This window comes from Bufo gargarizans, chromosome 2, assembly GCF_014858855.1.
Source record: "Bufo gargarizans isolate SCDJY-AF-19 chromosome 2, ASM1485885v1, whole genome shotgun sequence".
Taxonomy (NCBI): Eukaryota; Metazoa; Chordata; class Amphibia; order Anura; family Bufonidae; genus Bufo; species Bufo gargarizans.
The window spans coordinates 161976604-162000566 of NC_058081.1; the positions used below are offsets into that span (position 1 = coordinate 161976604).

A 23963-nucleotide genomic window follows, 5' to 3' on the forward strand; every position below is an offset into this window, starting at 1 on the left:
GCGCTACTGAACGCTCATGCACAATGGCTGTAGGCTCATGCGTCCTTTTGCGGAGGTGACAAACCTGGTCAGTCAAACCCAAGGCAACATCATCGACCTCATCCCATAAGCATTTTTTCTGGAGCGCGCCCTGCGAAGAGTGCTGGATCAGGCCGTAGATGAGAGTGAAGAGGATGAGTTGTGGTCACCATCACCACCAGAAGCAGCCTTGTCGTCGTCGATTGCTGGACCTGCGGCAACACAGAGAGAGGAGTCTGAAGAAGAGGAGTCAGAGGAGGAAGGTGGCTTTGAGGAGGTGGAAGACCAACCACAGCAGGCGTCCCAGGGGGCTTGTTGTCACCTTTCGGGGACTCTTGGTGTTGTACGTGGCTGGGTGGAGGAAGAGACCTTCAATGACGTCAGTGAGGACAAGGAACGGGACATGGCTAGCTTGGTATCCAACCTTGAGCAAATGGGGAGTTTGCGGCTGTGCAAATGGACTGTTTGCGGTGCGATAAATGGGGAGTTTGGTCTGTCATAGTTTGGTCTGTCGCTGTGAAGCAGGCGTAACCCTTACACTACCTGATCGATACAACATCATACCTGATGTTTTAAAGCACGTTATTCCAATTTAGGAATGTTAGGTGATGTATGCCCTTTATGGATTAAAACCCTACTCTGCGTCAACTACGTAATTTTCCATGGGAGTTTTGCCATGGATCCCCCTCCGGCATGCCACAGTCCAGGTGTTAGTCCCCTTGAAACAACTTTTCCATCACTATTGTGGCTAAAAAGAGTCCCTGTGGGTTTTAAAATTTGCCTGCCTATTGAAGTCTATGGCGGTTCGCCCGTTCGCAAACATTTGCGGAAATTTGCGTTTGCCGTTCGCGAACAGAAAATTTTATGTTCGCGACATCTCTAATGTTCAATAGTTGTGGGTCAAACCTATTTTCAAAAGTTCCACAGAATGGAGAAAGCCTCTCTCATAGCAGTGTGTAATGAGGCCCTGTTCTTGACATAGCTGCATATCCCAGAGGTGGATATGCCTAAATGTCTACATGGGATAATCTCTATTATAGGACTTGTAGAAGGTGACAGATTTCCTTTAATATGTTGTAGCAGCATCTAATTTCATGAGGCCCTACAGCATAACTTGAAATAGAGCCAACTCCACCAGCCAGAAATGTTTATTATTACCGTTGTCTTTATTTTATCCCTTGTATCTTTTTCTACTTTGCTTCATCTCACAGTGATCTGCATGTAGTTATGTTACCCTTGGAGAAAAGATAAAAATTCAGAGTCCTCAGTAGTTGATACCTTTTTAGGATGACAAGAAACTTTTGAGACTACTTTGGCATTCAGGGGAGCCCCCAGGAATTTTGGCTAGGGGGGGTCCGAAAGGCAAAAAATGTGGCACGTGTAGTGCGCTGTGCCAATTCTTTTGCCCGCCCATTTTTCAAAGCCCCCTTAATATTTAAAAATGCGGGGCGCGTAGCATGTTGCGCTGATTCTTTTACCGGCCCATTTCTAAAAGCTCCATAGGAGTGGAATTTTTTTTAGCCCCGTCCATTATTTAAAGCTCCTTCTGCATATAATAGGCCACTCCCAACAAACACTGTACAGCTGAAATTCTATTGTTGAGGCCTGTATCTACACATCATACGGAGAGGGGAGGGCCTGTCCTGGCTGCACTGCCTGCTTCACATTATACAATAAACAACAGCAGGCTACAGCCAGGAAGCTCCTCCGCTCTCCTCCCTCTCCAGATCCTGCTCAAGGCCTGTGGTTCCCCCCCACCACCTGCCACCCGCCCGTGGCCTGCTGCCCCCTTTGGCCATCCTCACCCAGCCCTGAATCCTCCTTCTGCAAATGGCAGGGGGATGGGGAGGAGCCGGAGCATCTCCTCTCCTACATAGCACCTCATACCTCTTACATCCAGTGATGTCACCTTTGTTGTAGATGTTCTCTTTCCTCATCTTCTCCATTCAGACCAGACCGCCATGATGATTTTTCAGCCATCTCCCATCTCTGCAGAGATTGACAAACAGACATTAGTTTCCCACATTTCCATCATCTTCACATCTTCTGAACACCCTTTCCTGCCACCCCCAATACTATACTGCAGAAATAGTCCCCCTAGAAATACTACTACTACACAGATAGTGCCCCCTTCAACAATTATTGGCACACAGTGCTCTAAAAAATAACTATGTCCAGACACTAATAGTATAAAGATAATGTCCCCCAAAAATAATTGTGCTAAGCTGATACTGTGCCAGCCAGGGTGCCTCCCCAAAGTAACAGTCCTCCCTCAAATCCCACCAATAGAAATAATTATCTGCCAGAGCACACTTAGTAGTAATAATGCTCCTATAGTGCTCATACTAGTGATCATATTCCTCATAGCCCCCCCAGTAGTAGTAAAGCTCCCCATAATACCCCCTAGTAGTAATAATTCTCCTTATAATGTAACAGTACATAAATAAAAACTGCTTAGGGCCCGCAGTTGAGCTAATGTCCCCATAATGTATGCCAGTATAAAATACCCCCATATAGTGCCCCAGTAAATGCGCTCATAGTGCTCCTCTCTCCCTTCCCCATAGTGTCCCCCATAATATGCCAGTAAAAAAATGCTCCTTCTTAATGCCCCCAGAATCAGAATCAGAATCGCTTTAGTCGCCAAACACGACACAGTCGATCGTGCTCGGAATTGGGTTAGGCACAGGTACAGGCATAGTAACTAGGGGGTGGAAGGGGGGGGTTAAGCAATGGGCACATTAGGGGCGAGGGGGGGATTATGGGCGGGAGATGGGGCGTGATGAGTTCAGCAGTCTGACGGCCGTTAGGAAGAAAGTGTTCAGCCTCCCCGATGTCCTTGCAGGGATGGCCTGATACCTGCGGCCGGACTTTAGACGTCTGAAGAGATGATGGCCCATTTGGGAGTGGTCATTGAATATTTTCAGAGCCCTGGAGCGCAGTCTGTTGGAGAAGATAGAGTCAAGGGGCGGTAGTGGCAGTCGAGTAGTTCTCTCCGCCGAGCTGATGACCCTTTGTAGTTTGCGCTTGTCACTGCCTGATGAGCCGGCATACCACACCAGAAGGGACGAGCACAATACCGACTCGATGGTACATGAGTAGAAGGACTTCAGTAGGTCCTGAGCCATGCCGAACTTCCTCAGTTGTCGAAGGAAATAGAGCAGCTGGTGAGCCTTCTTTATGATGGACGAGATGTTGGGACGCCAGGATAGGTCTTCAGAGATTGTCATGCCTAGGAGGCGGGCACTGGGTACCCTTGCGACTTCAGATCCGTCTATATGGGTAGGGGGGGGGACTACCCTTCCCTTCATGAAGTCGACGACCAGCTCGACCGTCTTTGTGGCGTTTAGGACCAGGTTGTGCGCGCCGCACCAGTTGCTGATCCTGTCAATTTCCTTACGGTAGGCCTGCTCATCGCTGTCGCTAATCAGGCCCACAAGTGTGGTGTCATCAGCGAACTTGATTACTTTAACTGAGGCCTCCTCCGATCTGCACTCGTTCAGCAGATGCCCCTAAAGTGACCCTCTCCCCCATAATGTGCCAGTAAAAAATGCCCCTTCTTAGTGCCACCAGATGCCTCAATAGTGCTCCACTCCCCCCTAGTGCCCCAAATAATGCCCCATAGTGCCACTCTCCCCTATAGTGCCTCACATAATGTGCCAGTAAAAAATGCCCCCTTAGTGCCACCAGATGCCATAATGCCCCAATAATGTGCCAATAAGAAAAAAAGCCACTTTAGAGCCCCCACTTCCCCATAGTGCCCCCAAATAATGCCCCTATAGTGCCACCAGATGCCCCATAGTGCCGCTCTCCCCTATAGTGCCCCCCATAATGTGTCAATAAAAAAAGGCACTTTAGAGCCCCCAGATGCCCCCATAGTGCTCCTCTCCCCCATGGTGCCCGCATAATGTGCCAGTAAGAAATGCCCGCTTAGTGCCCCCCCAAAATGGGCAAGAAATAAATGCCCACAGAGCGCCACCCCCAAAAAAATGGGGCTGTAAGAAATGCCAAATGCCCCCATAGTGCCAGCTCCCCCCCAAAAAAAACAAATACTTACCTTCATCAGCAGTGAAGTGATGCAGGCCTCTTCCGGCCTGTGTCCCTGCTGTGTGCTGCCCGGCTCAGGCGGCGCGATGATAATTACGTCATCACACCGCTTGAGCCGGCCTCCAGTAGGCCACAGGCATTAGGCTTTGCGGCCTATCAGAAGAATAGGGAAGGGAGACGCCTCTCCCTCCCCTGCCCCGCCGCAGCACAGTCATTTGTATCGCTGTCCTGAGGGCGGCAATACAAATGAATATGGAGATGAGCGCTTCCACAATGGAAGCGCTCATCTCCTACTGCCCCCTCACCGTCGCCGGCAACTAGAACCAGGGCCACGCCACCTGTGGTGATTGGCGGTGAGGCCCTGAGGGATAAAATAACATATGGATTTTTTGGGGATTATGGCACATTTTTAAGCGGTCTACTCAAAGTTTACATTGTCTAAATAGTAGATAGGATTAGTAAATCGGCCCCAGTATTTTGGTGACATATTTTCTTTTAATTCATGAATTGCTCTTGATTTTATGGAGATCTTGGCAATGTAAGGTGTCATGTTCTCATCATTTTATCATTGTTGTTCCAGAGAATGACATTGTTGTAAAGATTCAGAAATACTTTGACGCATGGGAGGCTCTTCTGCTGAAACCAGACATATTCTTTAAAATCTCCTGGCTCTACAAGAAGTATGAAAAATCAGCGTGAGTTTCCACCGTCTAAACAACACTCTCCCTACTGTGAATGTAATTGTTTATAAATCCAAAAATGATTTTGCTGATTCTGGAAGTAACCATCCTCTCTTTGTACTTCAGCAATGATTTGAAAGAGGCTGTTGAAATTCTCATTGAGCAAAAGCGACGAGAGCTTTCCACTTCAGACAAGCTGGATGAGAATATCGATTTTGCAACAGACCTTATTTTTGCACAGGTGTGTAGTAAGAGTTGATCCAAATAAATATATGCATAAGAAAGTGTGTGGAGAATAGCAGATGGTGCCTTCTTACAAGAACTGAATGCTAAAAAGCATCTGATCTAATCTAAAAATCTCATGTACACAGCAATTCCATATGCACGGAGTGCACTTCAAGTTCACAGCAAAGACTCGCACTGCATTACAGCTTTGCTGTATGTTTCCTCCATAATGCAAAATATATTCCTCTAGAAGCAGGAAAAAAACATTGCATCCAGATCTGTGTGATGCATCCACATGAGATCCAATAAGATCCATGAGAAGTTAAAGGGGTTGAACAGCCCCTGCTATACTATTTGCTGTTGACCCTTTAAAAAATAGTTTCATGTCCATTGAGATGTCACATGCCCATGACAGCCAATTATGGCATAGCCCATAACACTACATCCACTGAGCTGAGCCATTATTGGCTTCTATCGTCATCATCTGTATTTTATTTCCAGATAGATAGCACAATAAAGTTTTCCAAAATCCACCTAGATTTTAGAACAACTTCTTGGGGGAATTGTCCTAAACATATAAAGTTATGGCTTTTTTGCTAGAACATGCCATTACATTATAATTGGTAGAGGTCCAACCTCTGGGACACCTGATCCTGAGAATGAAGGTCTCTGCTTTCCCTTCCAAGCTTTCGCTGTACAGTCACAATCCTGGCCACTCATTGTGTAGGAAACTGCTGCACAGCTCCGTTAAAGTAAATAGGGATAAATGGAACCATTTATAAAAATAAAAAAAATCTGCAATGGTCTAAAAAATAATAATTATTCCATTTAATATTTTCTCCCCTTTAAGAACCATGGAGATCTTACTGCAGAAAATGTGAATCAGAGCATTTTGGAGATGCTGATTGCTGCTCCTGACACCACGTCTATCTCCCTGTATTTTATGCTAATCCTGATCGCTCAACATCCAAAAGCTGAAGAGATGATAATGAATGAGATCGAAACTGTAGTTGGTAAATATCAATGGGGTTAACACTAACATTTCTGGGGGGTTTCAGCATAGACATCTAGTTATTTACCCACAATTTCTTTTTACCTTTGTTGTGCTGTGATAACTCTTATAAATAAAAGGGTTCAATAAATGGGTGGCATATTAATAGGATAATCTGCTAGTGTCCAAGTAATGATCATCGATTGCTGTAAATCCAGTTGATAGCTACTATGTTGTAACCTGGCAGTAGTGAAAGGAAAGCAACGCTGTCTCCTCTGGGTGGTCACATGGGCAGCCATTGACTATAATGGACTATCTATCTGACCACTGCAGAAAACTGAGCAGTCAAAAGGAGACAAAGCGTCTCCCAGTCCATTCTAGAGATTGGTGGGGCTCACAGCAGTAAAAAACCCACTGATCTTACAATAGTGTCATAAATCTCAGCAATGGGCCACTAATGATCAACAGTACACCAAATAATAAAATAAGTTTCAGGTAAAAAACTAGTTCAAGTCTCCCACATCTGTAAGACAGTGTGGGGCACAGGTATATCATGGTTTAGATTCAATGTTTAGTCATATGCATGAATATTCATATACATTTTATAGAAAATGTATTAGGAAATTATACACTTGACGGTGTGGCCCTTGGACAAAATCATTGTAAACCCCGATCTACAGTATAATATACACATGTATAATTTGCCTGTATGTGTCTGTGACCTTGTCCTGCCTGATGTCTATAAACTGCCTAGAGATGGTCAAAATGTCACATTACATTTGTCTAATGTTTTATACAATGGGCAATGGATGATTCTAGCTCCACAGCGATACAGTGTCAAAAGGCTGCCCTTAGTCTTGTGCACAGCTTGTGGCATGATTAGTTGGTAAAACAAAGGCATTTTAAATGACATTGTAAAGCTCAAGATAAGTAAGATAGTGTTACGTTGCCAGCCTGTGTCCGCCACTCACTATGTGTCTGTCTGGTGTCTATATATGAGCAGGAGCTTAGTTCCGTATAGCTCATCTCAGGTTCAGCACTGCAGGGGTTACACCCTTTCTCTCCTTGCTCTGTGTGTTGCTGTCCAGTTGCTGACTGACTAATTAATCAGCCCCCTATAAATACCTGTTTGTCTCTTTCACTCTTTGCCTGATCAGTACAGGTCCTGCTAGGTTCTGCTAGTCTGCTTTACCTGAGCTATATTCCACCTACCTGTCAGTATACTAACAGTTGCCTTCCTGGACTTTGACCTCAGCCTGTTCTTGACTACGAATTAGCCTGATACCTCTGGTACTCATTCAGGTGTCCTTGATCCCTACGGGTCAGCAGCTTACCACTCCTGAGTGGTTCGCAAGTGGATCCACAGCCATAGATCATAACAGATATACAGTATCTTAACTATAAAAAGTTAACATTAAGCTTCTATAGATAGAGCTATGTAAAAAAAAAAATCTTACTAAATAGCAGTTATCATATATAGGGGGTCATTTTTAGATGCCAGTCTTAATAACCCCTATAGCTGGCGATGGATCCACTGAAGCGCCAGTATAAATGTAAGCCAGCTTCCTTGCTCGCTTACATTTAGACCTTTTTCTACACCTAAAACAGGCATAAAAAATTATGAATGTGACAGGCCTCCCGGCCCGTCCACTTTCCTGCCCACACCATGCCCATCTTTTTAGACCTAGAGTGAGAGGGGAAAAGTCACAGATTGTGCTGCAATATGCACCAGAAATATGCCTAATATAGGAGTATTTCTGCATAATAAATGACTCCCATACCATTGAGCGAATCAAAGTTAACGAAGTGGACTTCAATCGGAATTTCAGGAAAAATTTGATGAAAACGAAGGTGAACTTCCTCACACTTTGTAATAATTTAATAATTTTTTTCCTGAAATGGTGGTAAAAGAAATCCATACTCACCTCATCCATTTAATCAGGGCGAGGCCATTGTGGCCATCTTGAGTGAAAAAATGCGCCAAATCTCGCGTGTGCTGACCTGTGAAGTCGTCACGTAAGCGCGCATTAAATTTGGTGCATTTAATTCAATTAAGATGGCCGCCATGGCCTCTCCGCATTCAAATGGATGAGGTGAGTATGTACTTTTTTTAAACCCCTGATGAACCGCTGAAAGGCGTCAATGTGACTCTCGAATGCCACGGTCAGCCTTGAACATGGCATCTGAAGGGTTCAATGACAGAGGGGGTAGCGTGATCACCATTCACCATCATTACTCCTGCTACATACAATGGAATGTGATTCGTGACAAAGTACTTCGTAACAAAGTAAATTTATTGTCAATCAAATTTTGGAATATTTCGCTCGCTCAAACTTTGCTCAAATATATGATCACTGATCATATATTTTGAGATGTTGTGGACCCTAGCAAATGGAGCTTTACATTCTCACAAAAATAATGTCTGTGAAGGGGTCTGGTTATATTTAAAACTTGCAGGTAAGTACAAAGTTAGGCAAACTTTGGCTACATTCAAGAGTTCTAAAGTGAACCCAATGGACATCTTTACAGATTTAACATGGTTTCTGGAAAAAAACTATTACACAAAGACTGGAAAGAACATAGTAAGTTATTTCTAAATATCTTCCTTATAATTGTAGGTGATCGAGAAGTACAGAGTAGCGACTTGCAAAATCTTAACGTTGTTGAGAATTTCATCTGTGAGAGCATGAGGTACCAGCCCGTGGTAGACCTGGTCATGCGCAAAGCTCTGGAAGATGATATCATAGATGGGTATTATGTTAAAAAAGGCACCAACATCATCTTAAATCTTGGACGTATGCATAAAGTTGAATTTTTTCCAAAGCCAAATGAATTCAGCCTTGAGAATTTTGAGAAAACGGTATGTACATACAGTGTCGGACTGTGGTACTTAGGGCCCACCAGTGTAACTGATTATGGGTTCCTGCACACTAACTTATTTTTTTTCCATGTCTGTGCCATTCACTTCACTTCAATAGGGCTGAAAAAAAAAATTGTATAAGACTTCTTCTCACGCATCTGGGCCCCTAAAATGCCAGGGCAGTATTACTACCCCACAAGTGACCCCATTTTGGAAAGAAGACACCCAAAGGTATTCCGTGAGGGGCATGGCAAGTTCCTAGAATTTTTTATTTTTTGTCACAAGTTAGCGGAATATGATGATTTTTTTTTTTCTTACAAACTCTCATATTCCACTAACTTGTGACAAAAAATAAAAACTTCCATGAACTCACTATGCCCATCATGAAATACCTTGGGGTGTCTTTTTTTCAAAATGGGGTCACTTGTGGGGTCGTTATACTGCCCTGGCATTTTAGGGGCCCAGATGCATGAGAAGTAGTTTGAAATCAAAATCTGTAAAAAATGGCCTGTTAAATCAGAAAGGTGCTCTTTGGAATGTGGGCCCATTTGACCACCTAGGCTGCAAAAAAGTGTCACACATGTGGTATTTCCGTACTCAGGAGAGGTTGGGGAATGTGTTTTGGGGTGTCATTTTACATATACCCATGCTGGGTGAGAAAAATATCTTGGCAAAAGACAACTTTTACCATTTTATTATACAAAGTTGGCATTTGACCAAGATATTTCTCTCACCCAACATGGGTATATGTAAGAATACACCCCAAAACACATTCCCCAACTTCTCCTGTGTACGGCAATACCACATGTGTGACACTTTTTTGCAGCCTAGGTGGGCAAAGGGGCCCACATTTCAAAGAGCACCTTTCGGATTTCACAGGCCATTTTTTACAGATTTTGATTTCAAACTACTTCTCACGCATTTGGGCCCCTAAAATGCCAGGGCAGTATAACTACCCCACAAGTGACCCCATTTTGGAAAGAAGACACCCCAAGGTATTTCATGATGGGCATAGTGAGTTCATGGAAGTTTTTATTTTTTGTCACAAGTTAGTGGAATATGAGAGTTTGTAAGAAAAAAAATAATAATAATAGTTTTCCGCTAACTTGTGACAAAAAATAAAAAGTTCTATGAACTCACTATGCTCATCAGTGAATACCTTAGGGTGTCTACTTTCCGAAATGGGGTCATTTGTGGGGTTTTTCTACTGTCTGGGCAATGTAGAACCTCAGGAAACATGACAGGTGCTCAGAAAGTCAGAGCTGCTTCAAAAAGTGGAAATTCACATTTTTGTACCATAGTTTTTAAACGCTATAACTTTTACCCAAACCATTTTTTTTTATCCAAACATTTTTTTTTTTATCAAAGACATGTAGAACAAAAAATTTAGCGAAAAATTTATATATGGATGTCGGTTTTTTTTGCAAAATTTTACAACTGAAAGTGAAAAATGTAATTTTTTTGCAAAAAAATTGTTACATTTCAATTAATAACAAAAAAAGTAAAAATGTCAGCAGCAATGAAATACCACCAAATGAAAGGTCTATTAGTGAGAAGAAAAGGAGGTAAAATTAATTTGGGTGGTAAGTTGCATGACCGAGCAATAAACGGTGAAAATAGTGTAGTGCAGAAGTGTAAAAAGTGGCCTGGTCATTAAGGGTGTTTCAGCTAGGGGCGCTGAGGTGGTTAAATTACGCCCACTCCCAGTGTCCTGTGCAGGTTATAGCTTCTGTCTTGCTCAGAGGAAGGAAGGATTTGCTGTTCCTGCTCAGTAACAAGATACGTTGGTTTTGTTTTTCTTGTGGTTTTCTGTCTAGGCTGTTAGAGAGACTCCTGAACCCTCCAGGTCATGAGGGAGCAGGCTACCTCTTTTCCTCTTTCACCATCTTAGGGATTTTAGGGAATCTTCAGCCTAGGCACGGGGACACATTTATTCCCATCTTTAGGGTCTGAACGTGGGCATAGAAGTCTAGGGAGATCTGGTAGAGATTTGTCAGGAGGTGACCTTTATCTCCAGCTTCTTGCCTAGACACATGTTTGGTGGTCTTCTGTGTATCTTCTATTCTGTCCAGCGTGACAGATACGTGCTGTGTATAATGTGATGGAAAGGAGGCAATATGGACAATCACAATACATTAGTAAGTGCATTGTGCAATGGCCAGGATATGGGTACACTGACCCCACTTTAATGCAGTGGCCGGGTCAGGTGGATAATAGTCTGTATTTGTTCGTGACACCAATTGCAGCTTGAGCAGGGTACTATCCCAGGGCCCTCCCAATGTGTTATAATGCACGTTCCAGATTAGGAATGGCAGAGTGGTGTAATGGCCTATAATGTCTCTGTAGAGTAGTGGGAATGGTGTCAACGGTGTCTCCTACCTGGGTATGGCTGGACTCCTGGCTCACTTGCAATAAATTTGAGTGTAGTGATAGTAGGAGTAATAGAGGGATTTTGCAGCAGAGATTATATCCAGACCTTTAGATGAAGTTCAAAAGTTTCTTTACTGAAGATAACTTGTATCCAAGCAGTATATAGCTTTGGTCTCTGGTCCCAGCAGGTTTTGGCAAGTATTGTCAGGTATAAATACATCTGCTTTAAATTTGGAGCTTGCAGGATAAGTCGTCTGCTTGGTAGCTCTGTAATTGTGACAGTAATTAATCTTCTGCACTTTTCCATACCTTCTGCTTTGTGGGGACAGACTAGCTGAGGAGGAATGGCTTCTCCTAGGTCTCTGGACTTGACTCACAGATAGATTCTCAGGGGATGCTTTCTTCCTGGAACTCTGGAGGTTGTCTGCAATTTTCTTCATCCAGCTGAGGCTGCAGGTGCTCAGACTGGGTATATGATCAAGTCTCGGCCGAGACAAGATTCTTGCTTTCTTCCCTATGCAGGGGTTCTCCTGAACGCTATCACACAGCCTTCCGCTAGCAGGGGGTTTGCTAAACTAACACTAACTTCCTTCTCCACCCATGCTGCAGGATGTGGCGACAGCCCACTTCCCTCACAGAGGGGGAGCTAAGCTGGAATAATCCATTCCAGCCTAGATAGCCTACAATTGGGACTTGTACCTTGCCAAAGTGTTGCTGCCACCTGCTGGTGAACCTGGAAAATTACAAGAACAATTGTGTTTAACATGGTTTTACATGCACATTTGTGAAAACATAATATAAATTACATCAGATGACAATATAACGGTTCTTAAAAGATAGTAGCGGGGTAGAGGCGTGTAGTAACACAACTCTGGGGTGTTACACTTGTATTAACTGCATGATAAATGCCATTTACTGAAGTGAGACAAACCCTTTAACCCCTTTAAGCATAAATGCCTGGCATACAATTGACCAAATCTTAACCTCCTCATATTGTATATAATCTACATTATAATTAAAAGGGTTGTCCTACCATAATGACCTATTGTCTATCTACAGGATAGGTGATAAATATCAGATTGCTGAGGTCTCACTGCTGGAACACCCACTGATCATAAAAAAAGGGGTCCTGAGTAGAGTTGAAAGGACACCTGGATGTTCAGGTTCGACTGGTTCGGCCAAACTTCACAAAAAAGTTTGAGTTCGGGACCCGAACTTGACCCCGAATCCCATTGAAGTCAATGGGGACCCGAAATTTTAAGCCCTAAAATGGCTCTAAAAATGTCATGTAAAGGGCTAGAGGTCTGCAAATGGCATCAAAATGTGGTTAAGAGCATGGCAAGTGCTCTGAAAACAAATGTGGATAGGGAAATGACTTTAAATAACATGAAATACGTAAAAATAAAAAATTATAATCTTGATCTAGGAGGACAACATCCATATGGAGTAGGAGGTTGAGAAGGCAGTGGATGTGGCGGTGTAGGTGGAAGCAGCGGTGGGTACACCCCAAAACATTGGGAAATATAACCTGTGATAACCCCCTCCAGTCGTGCTAAACACACGTTCAGACAATACACTGGCTGCAGGGCAGGCCAGCACCTCCACGGCGTCAAGAGCAAGCTCAGGCCATGTGCCCAATTTGGAAACTCAGAAGTTGCAGGGGGCAGACCCATCAGTCAATTTGTGTAGGCGTGTGCTCACATACTGCCCCACCATGTCGCACGTCCCAGCGATGTTCACGATCCAATTGGATATCTGCTCTATCAACTTTCGATGTTCTTTTCTGCTGTATATCACAGCCACAGCTGTATATCACAGCCAAATGTTTGTGAATTTCACCAGAAAATGTAACAGACAAATTAGTGAAATGTTTTTACCTGTCTACTAGGTACAGCCGGGGTATATCACACCCAAAAAGTGGTGAATTTCACCTGAATATGTAACAGACAAATTAATGACTTTTTTTTACCTGTCTACAAGGTATAGCAGTGGTATATCACAGCCAAAAATTGGTGAATTTCAACAGAAAATGTAACAGACAAATTAGTGAAATGTTTTTACCTGTCTACTAGGTACAGCCGGGGTATATCACACCCAAAATGTGGTGAATTTCACCCGAATATGTAACAGACAAATTAGTGAAATGTTACCTGTCTACTAGGTATAGCAGTGGTATATCACAGCCCAAAATTTGTGAATTTCACCAGAAAATGTAACAGACGAATTAGTGAAATAAATATAAAATACGTACAAATAAAAAAAAATATAAACTTGATTTATGAGGTGGAGGTCCATATGGAGTAGTAGTTTGAGGAGGCGGTGGACGTAGCGGTGTAGGATGAAAGCAGTGGCGGAGGACGAGGTAATTAACACTGGTTTTTGGTTTTAATTTAGTTTTTTTGTTTTTTATTAGGGTACACTCCAAAAGAGTGTGAAATATCCAAAATACAACAATGAGCAATTGCACTGTAGTATAACAATGGCTGGTTAAGGCCAGTATACATGTCTATTCTGCACAAGGTACGGACAAGTCCTGTGGGATCCATGCCTGGCTCATTTTAATGAAAGTGAGCTTGTCCACATTGACTGTAGACACGCGGCTGCGCTTGTCTAGAATAACGCCCCCTGCCATGCTAAACACACGTTCAGTCAATACACTGGCTGCAGGGCAGGCCAGCACCTCCAAAGCATAAAGGGCAAGCTCAGGCCATGTGCCCAATTTGGAGACCCAGAAGTTGAAGCGGGCAGACTCGTCATTCAGTACGTGTAGGCGTGTGCACACATACTGCTCCACCATATTGCTAAAATGCTGCCTCCTGCTAAGACGTTCCATATCAGCTGGTGGTGCTGGTTGTTGTGGCATGCTGACAAAGCTTTTCCACATTTCAGCCATGCTAACCCTGCCATCTGAGAAGCTGGTGGTGCCCCAGCTGCATTGGTGACCTCTTCCTCCTCCTCTGCCATCGCCTTGTGCTTCCACTGTGCCCCCGCTGTCAGGTTGGAAGGCCACCAGCAGTGCATCTACCAGCGTGCTCTTGTACTCGCGCATCTTACGATCACGCTCCAGTGACAGAATTAAGGACGGTACGTTGTCCTTGTAATCGGGATCCAGCAGCGTGGCCACCCAGTAATCAGCACAAGTAAGAATGTGGGCAACTCAGCGGTCGTTGCGGAGACACTGCAGCATGTAATTGCTCATGTGTGCCAGGGTGCCCAGAGGCAACGAAAAGCTGTCCTCTGTGGGAGGTGTATCATCTGTGTCCTCTGTATCCCCCCAGCCACGCACCAGTGATGGCCATGAGCTGGTTTGGGTGCCACCCTGCTGTGAACACGGTTTCTCTTCCTCCATATCCTCCAGAACTGTGCCCTGGCTGGACAATTGTGTACCTGGCGTTTGTGGGTGCAGGAACCCACCCTTGGAGCCACTTGTGAAGGACTGGCCGGAAACCTTATGAAATGACCCCTTTTCCTCCTCCTCCTGTGCCACATCCTCTTCCATTATTGCCAGCAGCGTTTTTTCAAGGAGGCATAGAAGTAGGATAGTAACGCTGAGAGCGGCGTTATCGGCACTGGCCATGTTGGTGAAGTACTCAAAATAGCGCAACAAGGAACACAGGTCTCGCACAGGTCTCGCATGGAGGCCCAGTCATTGGTGGTGAAGCAGTGCTGTTCTGCAGAGCGACTCACCCGTGCGTGCTGCAGCTGAAACTCCACTATCGTCTGCTGCTGCTCACACAGTCTGGCCAGCATGTGCAAGGTGGAGTTCCACCTTGTGGGCACGTCGCATATGAGGTGGTGAGCAGGAAGGCCAAAGTTACGCTACAGAGTGTAGCAGCAGGGTGAGATAGCCGAAAGCGCACACAGACGGCCCGCATTTTCTGCAGCAGCTCTGACATATCAGTGTAATTTTTAAGGAACCTCTGCACCACCAAATTCTGCACATGAGCCAGGCAAGGGATGTGCGTCAAACTGGCTAGTTTCAGAGCGGCTACGAGATTTTGCCCATTATCGCACACCACCAGGCAGGGCTTGAGGCCCACTGGCACCAACCACTCATCGGTCTGTTGTTCAAGGCCCGTCCACAGCTCCTGCATGGTGTGGGGTTTGTCCCCCAAACAGATAAGTTTTAAAACTGCCTGCTGTCGTTTACCCCTGGCTCTGCTAAAGTTGGTGGTGAAGGTGTTACGTTGACCGGATGAGGATCCAGTAGAGGATGAGGGAGCGGAGTAGGAAGCAACAGGAGGCAAACTGAAGTGCCCTGCAATCCTCGGTGGTGGAAGGACATGCGCCAAACTACTATCCGCCTCAGGCCCAGCCGCCACTGCATTTACCCAGTGTGCTGTTATGGAGATATAACATCCCTGACCGTGCTTACTGGTCCACGTATCCGTAGTTAGGTGGACCTAGCCACAGATGGCATTGAGCAGTGCACACCTGATTTTGTCCCCCACTTGGTTGTGCAGGGAAGGGATGGCATGCCTGGAAAAGTAGTGGCGGCTGGGCACGACGTACTGTGGGACAGCCACCGCCATAAGGCTTTTAAAACTCTCCGTCTCCACCAGACGAAATGACAGCATTTCAAAGGACAGTAATTTTGAAATGCTGGCATTTAGGGCCAGGGATTGCAGGGGTGGGTAGGGGGGTACTTCCACTTCCGCTCCAGTGTTTGGGAGAGGGAGAGCTGAACGCTTCCGTGGGACATTGTGGAGATGCTTGGTGACCCAGGTGGTGGCGTTGCTGGCAGATCCAATGTTTGCAGGGTGGCAGATCCAATGTTTCTTTGTCAAGAATGTGTTTGGATTTTCGGGAATTGAATTGTATTACGGTCCGGGATCCGTATCCCCTTCCTTTAATCTCCGACCTTTTTGATCAGATTGTTAGTGCCAGGGTGGTCTCCAAGTTGGATTTGAAAGGGGCCTACAATCTGATCAGAATCAAGGAAGGGGATGAGTGGAAGACAGCCTTCAATACGCACGAGGGTCATTTTGAGAATCTGGTTATGTCTTTTGGGTTGACGAACGCGCCAGCGGTATTTCAGCGATTCGTCAATGACATTTTTCATCACTTGGTGGGGAGGTTTGTGGTGGTTTACTTGGATGACATTTTAATTTACTCTTCTGATCTGAAGACCCATCAGGATCATGTGAGACAGGTTTTGACGATCCTTCAGGAGAATAAGTTATATGCCAAATTGGAAAAATGTGTGTTTTCTGTGCAGGAGCTTCCGTTTTTGGGATATCTGCTTTCCGACTCTGGTTTTCTAATGGACCCCGAAAAAGTCCGGGCGGTTCTGGAAAGGGACCGACCAGAGAATCAGAAAGCTTTGATGCGATTTTTGGGGTTTACTAACTACTATAGAAAATGTATTCTAAACTATTTCACCATTGTTAAACCTCTGACTGATATGACAAAGAAGGGCACTGACGTCTCTGTTTGGTCGGAGGAGGCATTGCAGGCCTTTTCATTTATTAAGGAGTGTTTTACGTCTGCTCCCATTCTGGTGCAGCCCGATGTGTCTCAACCATTCGTGGTGGATGTGGATGCATCAGAAGTGGGGGTGGGAGCGGTGCTGTCGCAGGGTTCTTCTCCTGGCAAATGGGTCCCGTGTGCTTTCTTTTCCAAGAAGCTTTCGGTCGCCGAGAGGAACTATGATGTGGGAGATAGAGAGTTGCTGGCTATAAAATTGGCCTTTGAGGAATGGCGTCACTGGTTAGAGGGGGTTTCTCACCCCGTTACTGTTTATACGGATCATAAGAATTTGGCTTACCTGCAATCTGACAAGCGTCTGAACCCTAGACAGGACAGATGGTCACTGTTTTTAACCAGGTTCAATTTTGTTGTCAATTTTCTTCCGGGGGTCAAAAATATCAAGGCAGAAGCGTTGTCTCGCAGTTTTCCTGGGGGAGGTGATTCAGAGGATCCAGCTCCGATTTTGGCTGACGGGGTTGTGGTTTCCGCTCTGTATCCCGAATTGGAGATGGAGGTGTTGGGAGCCCAGGAGGTTATTTGTTCTAGAAGAACTGCGATACAAGGTTTTCAGGGAACATCACGATACTGTCCTTGCCGGACATCCTGGTGGTAAGTCCACCTGTGACCTTGTGTCCCAGAGGTTCTGGTGGCCCGGGTTACGTAGGAGCATTGAGGATTACGTGGCAGCTTGTGAGACCTGTGCACGATCTAAGGTTGCTCATACTCGACCAGCTGGTTCACTCCTTCCTTTATCTATTCCATCTCATCCTTGGACGCACTTGGCCATGGACTTTATTATGGATCTGCCAAATTCCTCGGGGAAAACAGTAATTTTGGTGGTTGCTGATCGTTTTAGCAAGATGACTCATTTTATATCGTTAACTAGTCTGCTTAATGCCAAGACTCTTGCGCAAATTTTTGTTGACAATATCATGAGATTGCATGGTATTCCTTCGGATGTGGTTTCTGATAGGGGCACACAGTTTGTCTCCAGGTTCTGGAGGCCGTTCTGCTCTCGGCTTGGCATTCAACTTTCGCTCTCTTCAACTTTCCATCCGCAGTCGAATGGACAGACAAGGCGTACTAATCAGAACCTGGAGACCTACTAGAGGTGCTTTGTGGCGGAAAATCAGGAGGACTGGCCCTCATTCCTGCCCTTAGCAGAGTTTGCTTTGAATAACCGTAGACAGGAATTCACGGGTAAGTCGCCATTTTATGGCGCATATGGTTTTCATCCTCAGTTTGGTACCTTTTCTGGGACTAGTTCCTCTGGGATGCCAGAGGAGGAAAGGTTTTCTTCTACCTCATCCTCTATCTGGCGGAGGATACAAGTAAATTTGGAGACGATGGGTGAGAGATATAAGCGAATGGCTGACAGGAGACGTGTGACTGGTCCGGACCTGTGTGTGGGTGATCTGGTGTGGTTGTCCACTAAGAACATTAAATTGAGAGTGCCATCTTGGAAACTGGGTACAAGATTTATCGGACCGTACAAAATATCTGCGCTGATCAAGTGTGGCCAAGTGTAGCGATGTTACTTTGTAGTGAGGTGCTGAGCTCCAGTAGCATCTCCTTTAAGAGGGATCCAGAAGCCGGCATGTCAGATGTGGGGAAATCTTGGAGGTTAACCCCCTGTGGTAAGGCCTCAGAATCGTTAGAGGGGAGCGCTCTTTTTGATGTACAGAGGTCTACTTGCTGTGATTGACGCAGGGTCTGCCCTGTTGTAGGAGGCATGGCGGGTAGCACACGAGTGCGCACATGGCGGTCTGGGCCTATGTTTCCTTCAAGGCTACTCTGTTGTGGGGAGGTGGAAGGAGTTGTCTCACCTCTCTGTAGGGAACCTATATATAGCCCAAAATAAATTCAGGGCCCACCCCTGATTATAGCATGAAAACCCTTTGGTCGGTTTTCACCTCTCTGTAGGTCCGCACCTCCAGGCTAGGGGCTCTCCTGTGCATCTGCGCTGTCATCTGGAATGTCAGTGATGGGAGAGCCGTCCACTCAGCACGATGGTAAGGAGTGCACGCCGCCGGCGCCATCAGCCGGTTCCTTCTCAAAATAAAAGCTAAGCTTGCCCTGCGCCTTCAGTGAGCACTTGCCTCTGGTCTTCACCTGTGAGTAGGACATAGTGGCAGAGGCAGGACAGCTGTTGGTCGGGTCCAAATGCTTGATAGTCACTGCTGTGTAAGCGGAGCTCAGCACTCAGGCAGCCATTTGCAACGGCAGCAAGCTCCACCCCCCCACACTGTATAATTTTATTGGATATTATTTTCCCCCCTTTCTTCTGAGTTTGTACTGATTAAATAGGTTTGAGATAAGAGGTGATGTGTGTCATCCTTCCCCTTTCAATATATTAACTGAACTATAGAGAAAAGCAATCTGACTTCAGGCGTGTTTTTATTAACACCAGTGTACCGACAAGTAGCATGCCAGACATGTCATTTAAATACATACTGTGTTGATGAATATGATGCAGTATCTGAGCTGTGAAAGGTTTCCCTGTCATAATTCACCATCACTTTTCAAGTGGAACAGTGGCACGGGTTGCACTGCATGTGACAATAAATTACAATTCATCATAAAAAAAGGGCTCAGTGTATGGTAATTAGCCTGAAAACTGGCACAATTGCATTGATAACTATAATCCAACAACCTTACTTCTCACTTAGGGTACTTTCACACTAGCGTTATTCTTTTTTCGACATTGTGTTCCGTCCTTGGGGCTCAATACCGGAAAATAACTGATCAGTTTTATCCTAATGCATTCTGAATGGAGAGCAATCCGTTCAGGATGCTTTAAGATGTCTTCAGTTAAGTCTTTTTGCCTTTTCAGGACGGAGATAATACCGCAGCATGCGCGGTTTTATCTCCGTCCAAAATTCCAGAACACTTGCCGGAATGCCAGATCCGGCATTTTCTCCCATTGAAATGCATTAATGCCCAGAGTGTTCTGGCAAAATGGATCCGGCATTGCGGTCTGCGCATGCTCAGACAGCCAAAAAATTGAAAACTTTTAGGTTTACGCTCAGAAGATGATTTTGGAGCGGAGACGAAAGTACTGCATGTAGGACTTTTGTCTCCGCTCCAAAATCATCTTCTGAGCGTAAACCTAACGGACCCCATTATAGTCTATGGGGTCCGTAGGCTCCGCTCGCCTCAGTTATGTGATGAATCCGTCCTTTCCGTTCTCCTGCTCCTATAACGGCTGGTGTGAACGAAGCCTTAGTGGTTACAGTCTATCAACAAGGGTACAGGACTTGTTAGAGGCAGTAGGATAATAAGTACACAGTATCTTCAAGCTGCAGCAGACACATATAATCCATTCCCTTTAAGAGGTAACAAATCATTCCCCCTCTGGCTTGATTAGCACCCAATTACCTAGGCATTAACAACCTGGGCATTTATCACCATGGCTTTTTTTCCATGTGGAGTGGTACCACACAATCTGCACATTCTTTAACCACTTGCCTACCACTGCATGACTTTATACGTTGCTTACATTACAATCTGCTGGCGCCCCAGGGTGCTACAGATCATTGTGACAACATTGTCATTATACAGCTGTGGTCACAGTGAACATCCCAGAGACCAGCCAAGGTTGTCTCTGAGCAGCTGATCAGTGTGAGAAGTGTGACAACAATCCCGTGTGAAAAAAATTAATATAAACCTAAACCAGCCAGGGGAAGTTTCAGATATGTTAGATTGACTCCTGCTGTCTGTAAAGTGAACTGTGATCGTGCTGTCTGTAAATAAATCCCCTTTTGCCTTGACTGTGGCAGGAATTTATTTTTTTCATAAAAAAATTATAATAATAAAAAAAGTAAAAATTACATTAAAAAATAAGCAAAAAAAAATGAACGATACAAAAGTTATTAATTTTAATAATAATATAGCAGACTACCTACACACACATTTTTCCCCACATTATTTTGTTTTGTAATAGTATAGTGAACTTTGTGTGTAAAATATACATAAACAGGAGATATCACTGTTAGAATAATTGAACGGTAAAACCTGCTTTTACTTTCACTTTCAGCTGCATTCACTGCATCCTGATTTCAAACAGTGAGATCTTCCCATGTAGTGATGATAATGCTGTTATTCTGATAGTTTTTAAAAGCTTGGAAGGCAAGCTTTAAAACAATACAAATATCTCTAGCTGCTACCACACCAGAGATATGAGCAGCTAAAGCATCCCCCCGCCCCTTCAGTCTGGAGGAAGAGGAGCAGTTGCAGAGCTGACAGCCTGCAGGATAAAAGGAAAAATAGTGAATATATATATATATATATATATATGTTATATAAAAAATTTGGCAGCACTCACTTTAGAGGTTATCAGGTGCAAGCGTCTCGCCTTTGACCACAGGCTTGTATATTCAAGGAAAAATCAACGCAGCACTCTTTTTGTAAAAAAAACCGCAGTGTCTTTATTCACACATGTGACACAAAAATAGGCAACGTTTCAATCCCCTTCCGGAATCCTTCTCAAGCCAAGTGCACAGACCAACAACATGCTGGCATCTAAATACATATCCAACTTTTCAATACATGTGTACAACACCAATTAATCAAATGATTACAAATAGGGACCGCTGATACAAAATCAAAGTAAAAAAAATTCGCTCCATTCCAATTTTTCAACGGATCTTCTTGTATTGTGATCTTGATATATATTCTCATGCGTCTTTGTATATAAAGTGTTTGTGCCAATAAAGTGCAGCTTCCAATCAAAGTATACAAGAACAATCTCATATTATAAAAAAGTGCAAGTGCATTTTAAAATCCCAATAAAACCACTTGGCTATATTAAATTCATCAATTCATCAGGATAGAGACGCGTGCTGCACTTGAATGCATTTCATCCAGCTTGCAGTTGTTTTTTTTTAAACGCATAGTGTGAACACCACCCATCTGCAGGGTGCATAAAAAAAAGTATATATATTTTTTTTATATAGATGATCATGTCAGTGCTATCTCTTGAGTTGCGGACTGGTCTGCACAGGGATCTAGTGCCAAGTGGTCATGTGACGCCTATTTGGCGCCTAAGAATATCCAATCTTCCCACAGAGAAAACATTTTTTGGGAATCATCTTCTATTCTCATATTTTTATCAAGTATGTCGTTATATTACACTACACCACAGTGCACCACTACTTCCCGTGCAGTCACTCATCCACAACACTTCCCCACAAACAAACGCATGCTTGGGAGTCGGTGTAAATTACCGTCAATACCAGCATGCGGCATTAAGTATAATTCCCGTTTAAATCAAATGCAGCACCCAAAAATTTTTGGGGGACATATTCATCATCCTGCAGGACGATTAATTGATGTTGTACACATGTATTGAAAAGTTGGATATGTATTTAGATGCCAGCATGTTGTTGGTCTGTCACTTGGCTTGAGAAGGATTCCGGAAGGGGATTGAAACGTTGCCTATTTTTGTGTCACATGTGTGAATAAAGAAGAGTGCTGCGTTGATTTTTCCTTGAATATATATATATATATATATATATATATATATATGTATATATATGTGTCATAGTTATGTAATTTTTACCACACAGTGAATGCCGTAAATAAATTCCATAAAATAATGTTAAAATTGCCATTTTTTTTATCTTTCCCCCCAAAAATAAAATGATAAAAGTTATTTACTACACTTTAGGGTACTTTCACACTAGCGTTTTTGTTTTCAGGTATTGAGTTCCGTCACAGGAGCTCAATACTGGAAAAAACTGATCAGTTTATCCTAATGCATTCTGAATGGAGAGCATTCCATTCAGGATGCATCAATTCAGTCCCTCTTATGTTTTTGGGTCAGAGAAAATACAGCAGCATCTCTCCAGCCATAAATCTAAAAATTTACATTGAAGTGTATTAGTGCCGGATCCGGCATTAAGTGTTCCGGCAAAACGGATCCGGCTTTTCGGTCTGCGCATACCTTTAAAAATACAAAAAATAATAATAATACCGGATCCATTTTTCCGGATGACACCAGAGAGACAGATCTGGTATTTCAATGCATTTGTCAGACGAATCCATCTGACAAATGCCATCAGTTTGCATCCGGATTGCCGGATCCGGCGACGGAACTGCCTGCCGGAATCCTCTGCCACAAGTGTGAAAGTACCCTTTGAAAAGACCAATTAAAAAAATTATTTTTACCTCATAATAAGTACAATAAAAACTAAAAGGCCCCTAAAGGTGTACATAGACTTTAAGGCTAAAAGTAATTATGTCACTAAGGAGTTAAAAATGCAATTGTGCGCCAACAAGAGATTTTGCAAAGTAATAACTTCGGCTCATAGGAGCTAGTACATTCTAAGGCCTCATGCACACAGCCGTGTTCCGCGGCCGAGAGCTGACCGTGGAAACCCGGCCGGGATTACTCCTGACAGCATGAGCGCATGGCGTCATTGGTTGCTATGACGCCGTGTGCTTCATGCAGCCGCTCCTGTACAGTAATACACTAGTATAGTGTATTACTGTACAGGAGCGGCTGCATGAAGCGCACGGCGTCATAGCAACCAATGACACCGTGCGCTCATGCTGTCAGGAGGAATCCCGGCCGGGTTTCCACGGTCCGCTCTCGGCCGCGGAACACGGCCTTGTACATGAGGCCTAATACTGCACTTCAGCGGCTTCTTTCTATACCTCATCTCTGGCCTCAACTCCTCTGCTGTATTTGGCTTCAGTTGCTTCAGTAGCTAACCACAACAGTTCCCTTACTTCTAGTACTATCCATCTCTGCTAGCTACTTGCAGGAAAATATGTTGGATTTTACTCCAGTAGCAGCTTGGCAGCTCACTCTTCCATACCCTGCCTGCTAATATACATTAGGTCTACAGAGCACTGCTATTCATGTTCTCTCTGCATGTGCTCTAACTACATAACTGAGGACTTTAAGTGAGACTGTCTCCTTTGCTTTGGAGGCCCCATTCTGGAGATAGGAGCGGGTCCCAGAGGTTCGGACGTGCACCAATCTGACACTGATGGCATATGCCATAAATGTCTGAACCAACCCCTTTAACAAAAACTATGCCAAAATACAGTAGGTATGTGTGAAAAATGAAGTACATCCTTATTGCCTCCATAGGAATAAAAAGGGTAACTAGTGGCTAGGTGTTACTAATCAAATGTTCTTGTGCAGCTAGTGTGACAATCACTCTAAAAGCTGAGGTTTTGGCAATTTGCTGTTCTTACACATTCAGATGTGTGTTAACATAATGTCAAGGAGAAAAGACATCAGAATTTATCTTAAAGAAGCAATTGTCGCTGCCCATCAGTATGAGAAGAGTTATAA

At 44.2% G+C, this 23963-nt stretch overlaps 1 protein-coding gene across 1 annotated transcript in view; it reads left to right on the plus strand.

Moving 5' to 3' along the window:
• LOC122927630 (aromatase-like) overlaps positions 1-23963 on the plus strand; it is a 118549-nt gene that overhangs the window by 82039 nt on the left and 12547 nt on the right. The window contains exons 5-8 of the mRNA XM_044279639.1: positions 4643-4757; positions 4869-4983; positions 5818-5980; positions 8577-8818. Coding sequence (XP_044135574.1) covers positions 4643-4757; positions 4869-4983; positions 5818-5980; positions 8577-8818 — 635 coding nt within the window. The remainder of the gene's footprint in view (positions 1-4642; positions 4758-4868; positions 4984-5817; positions 5981-8576; positions 8819-23963) is intronic.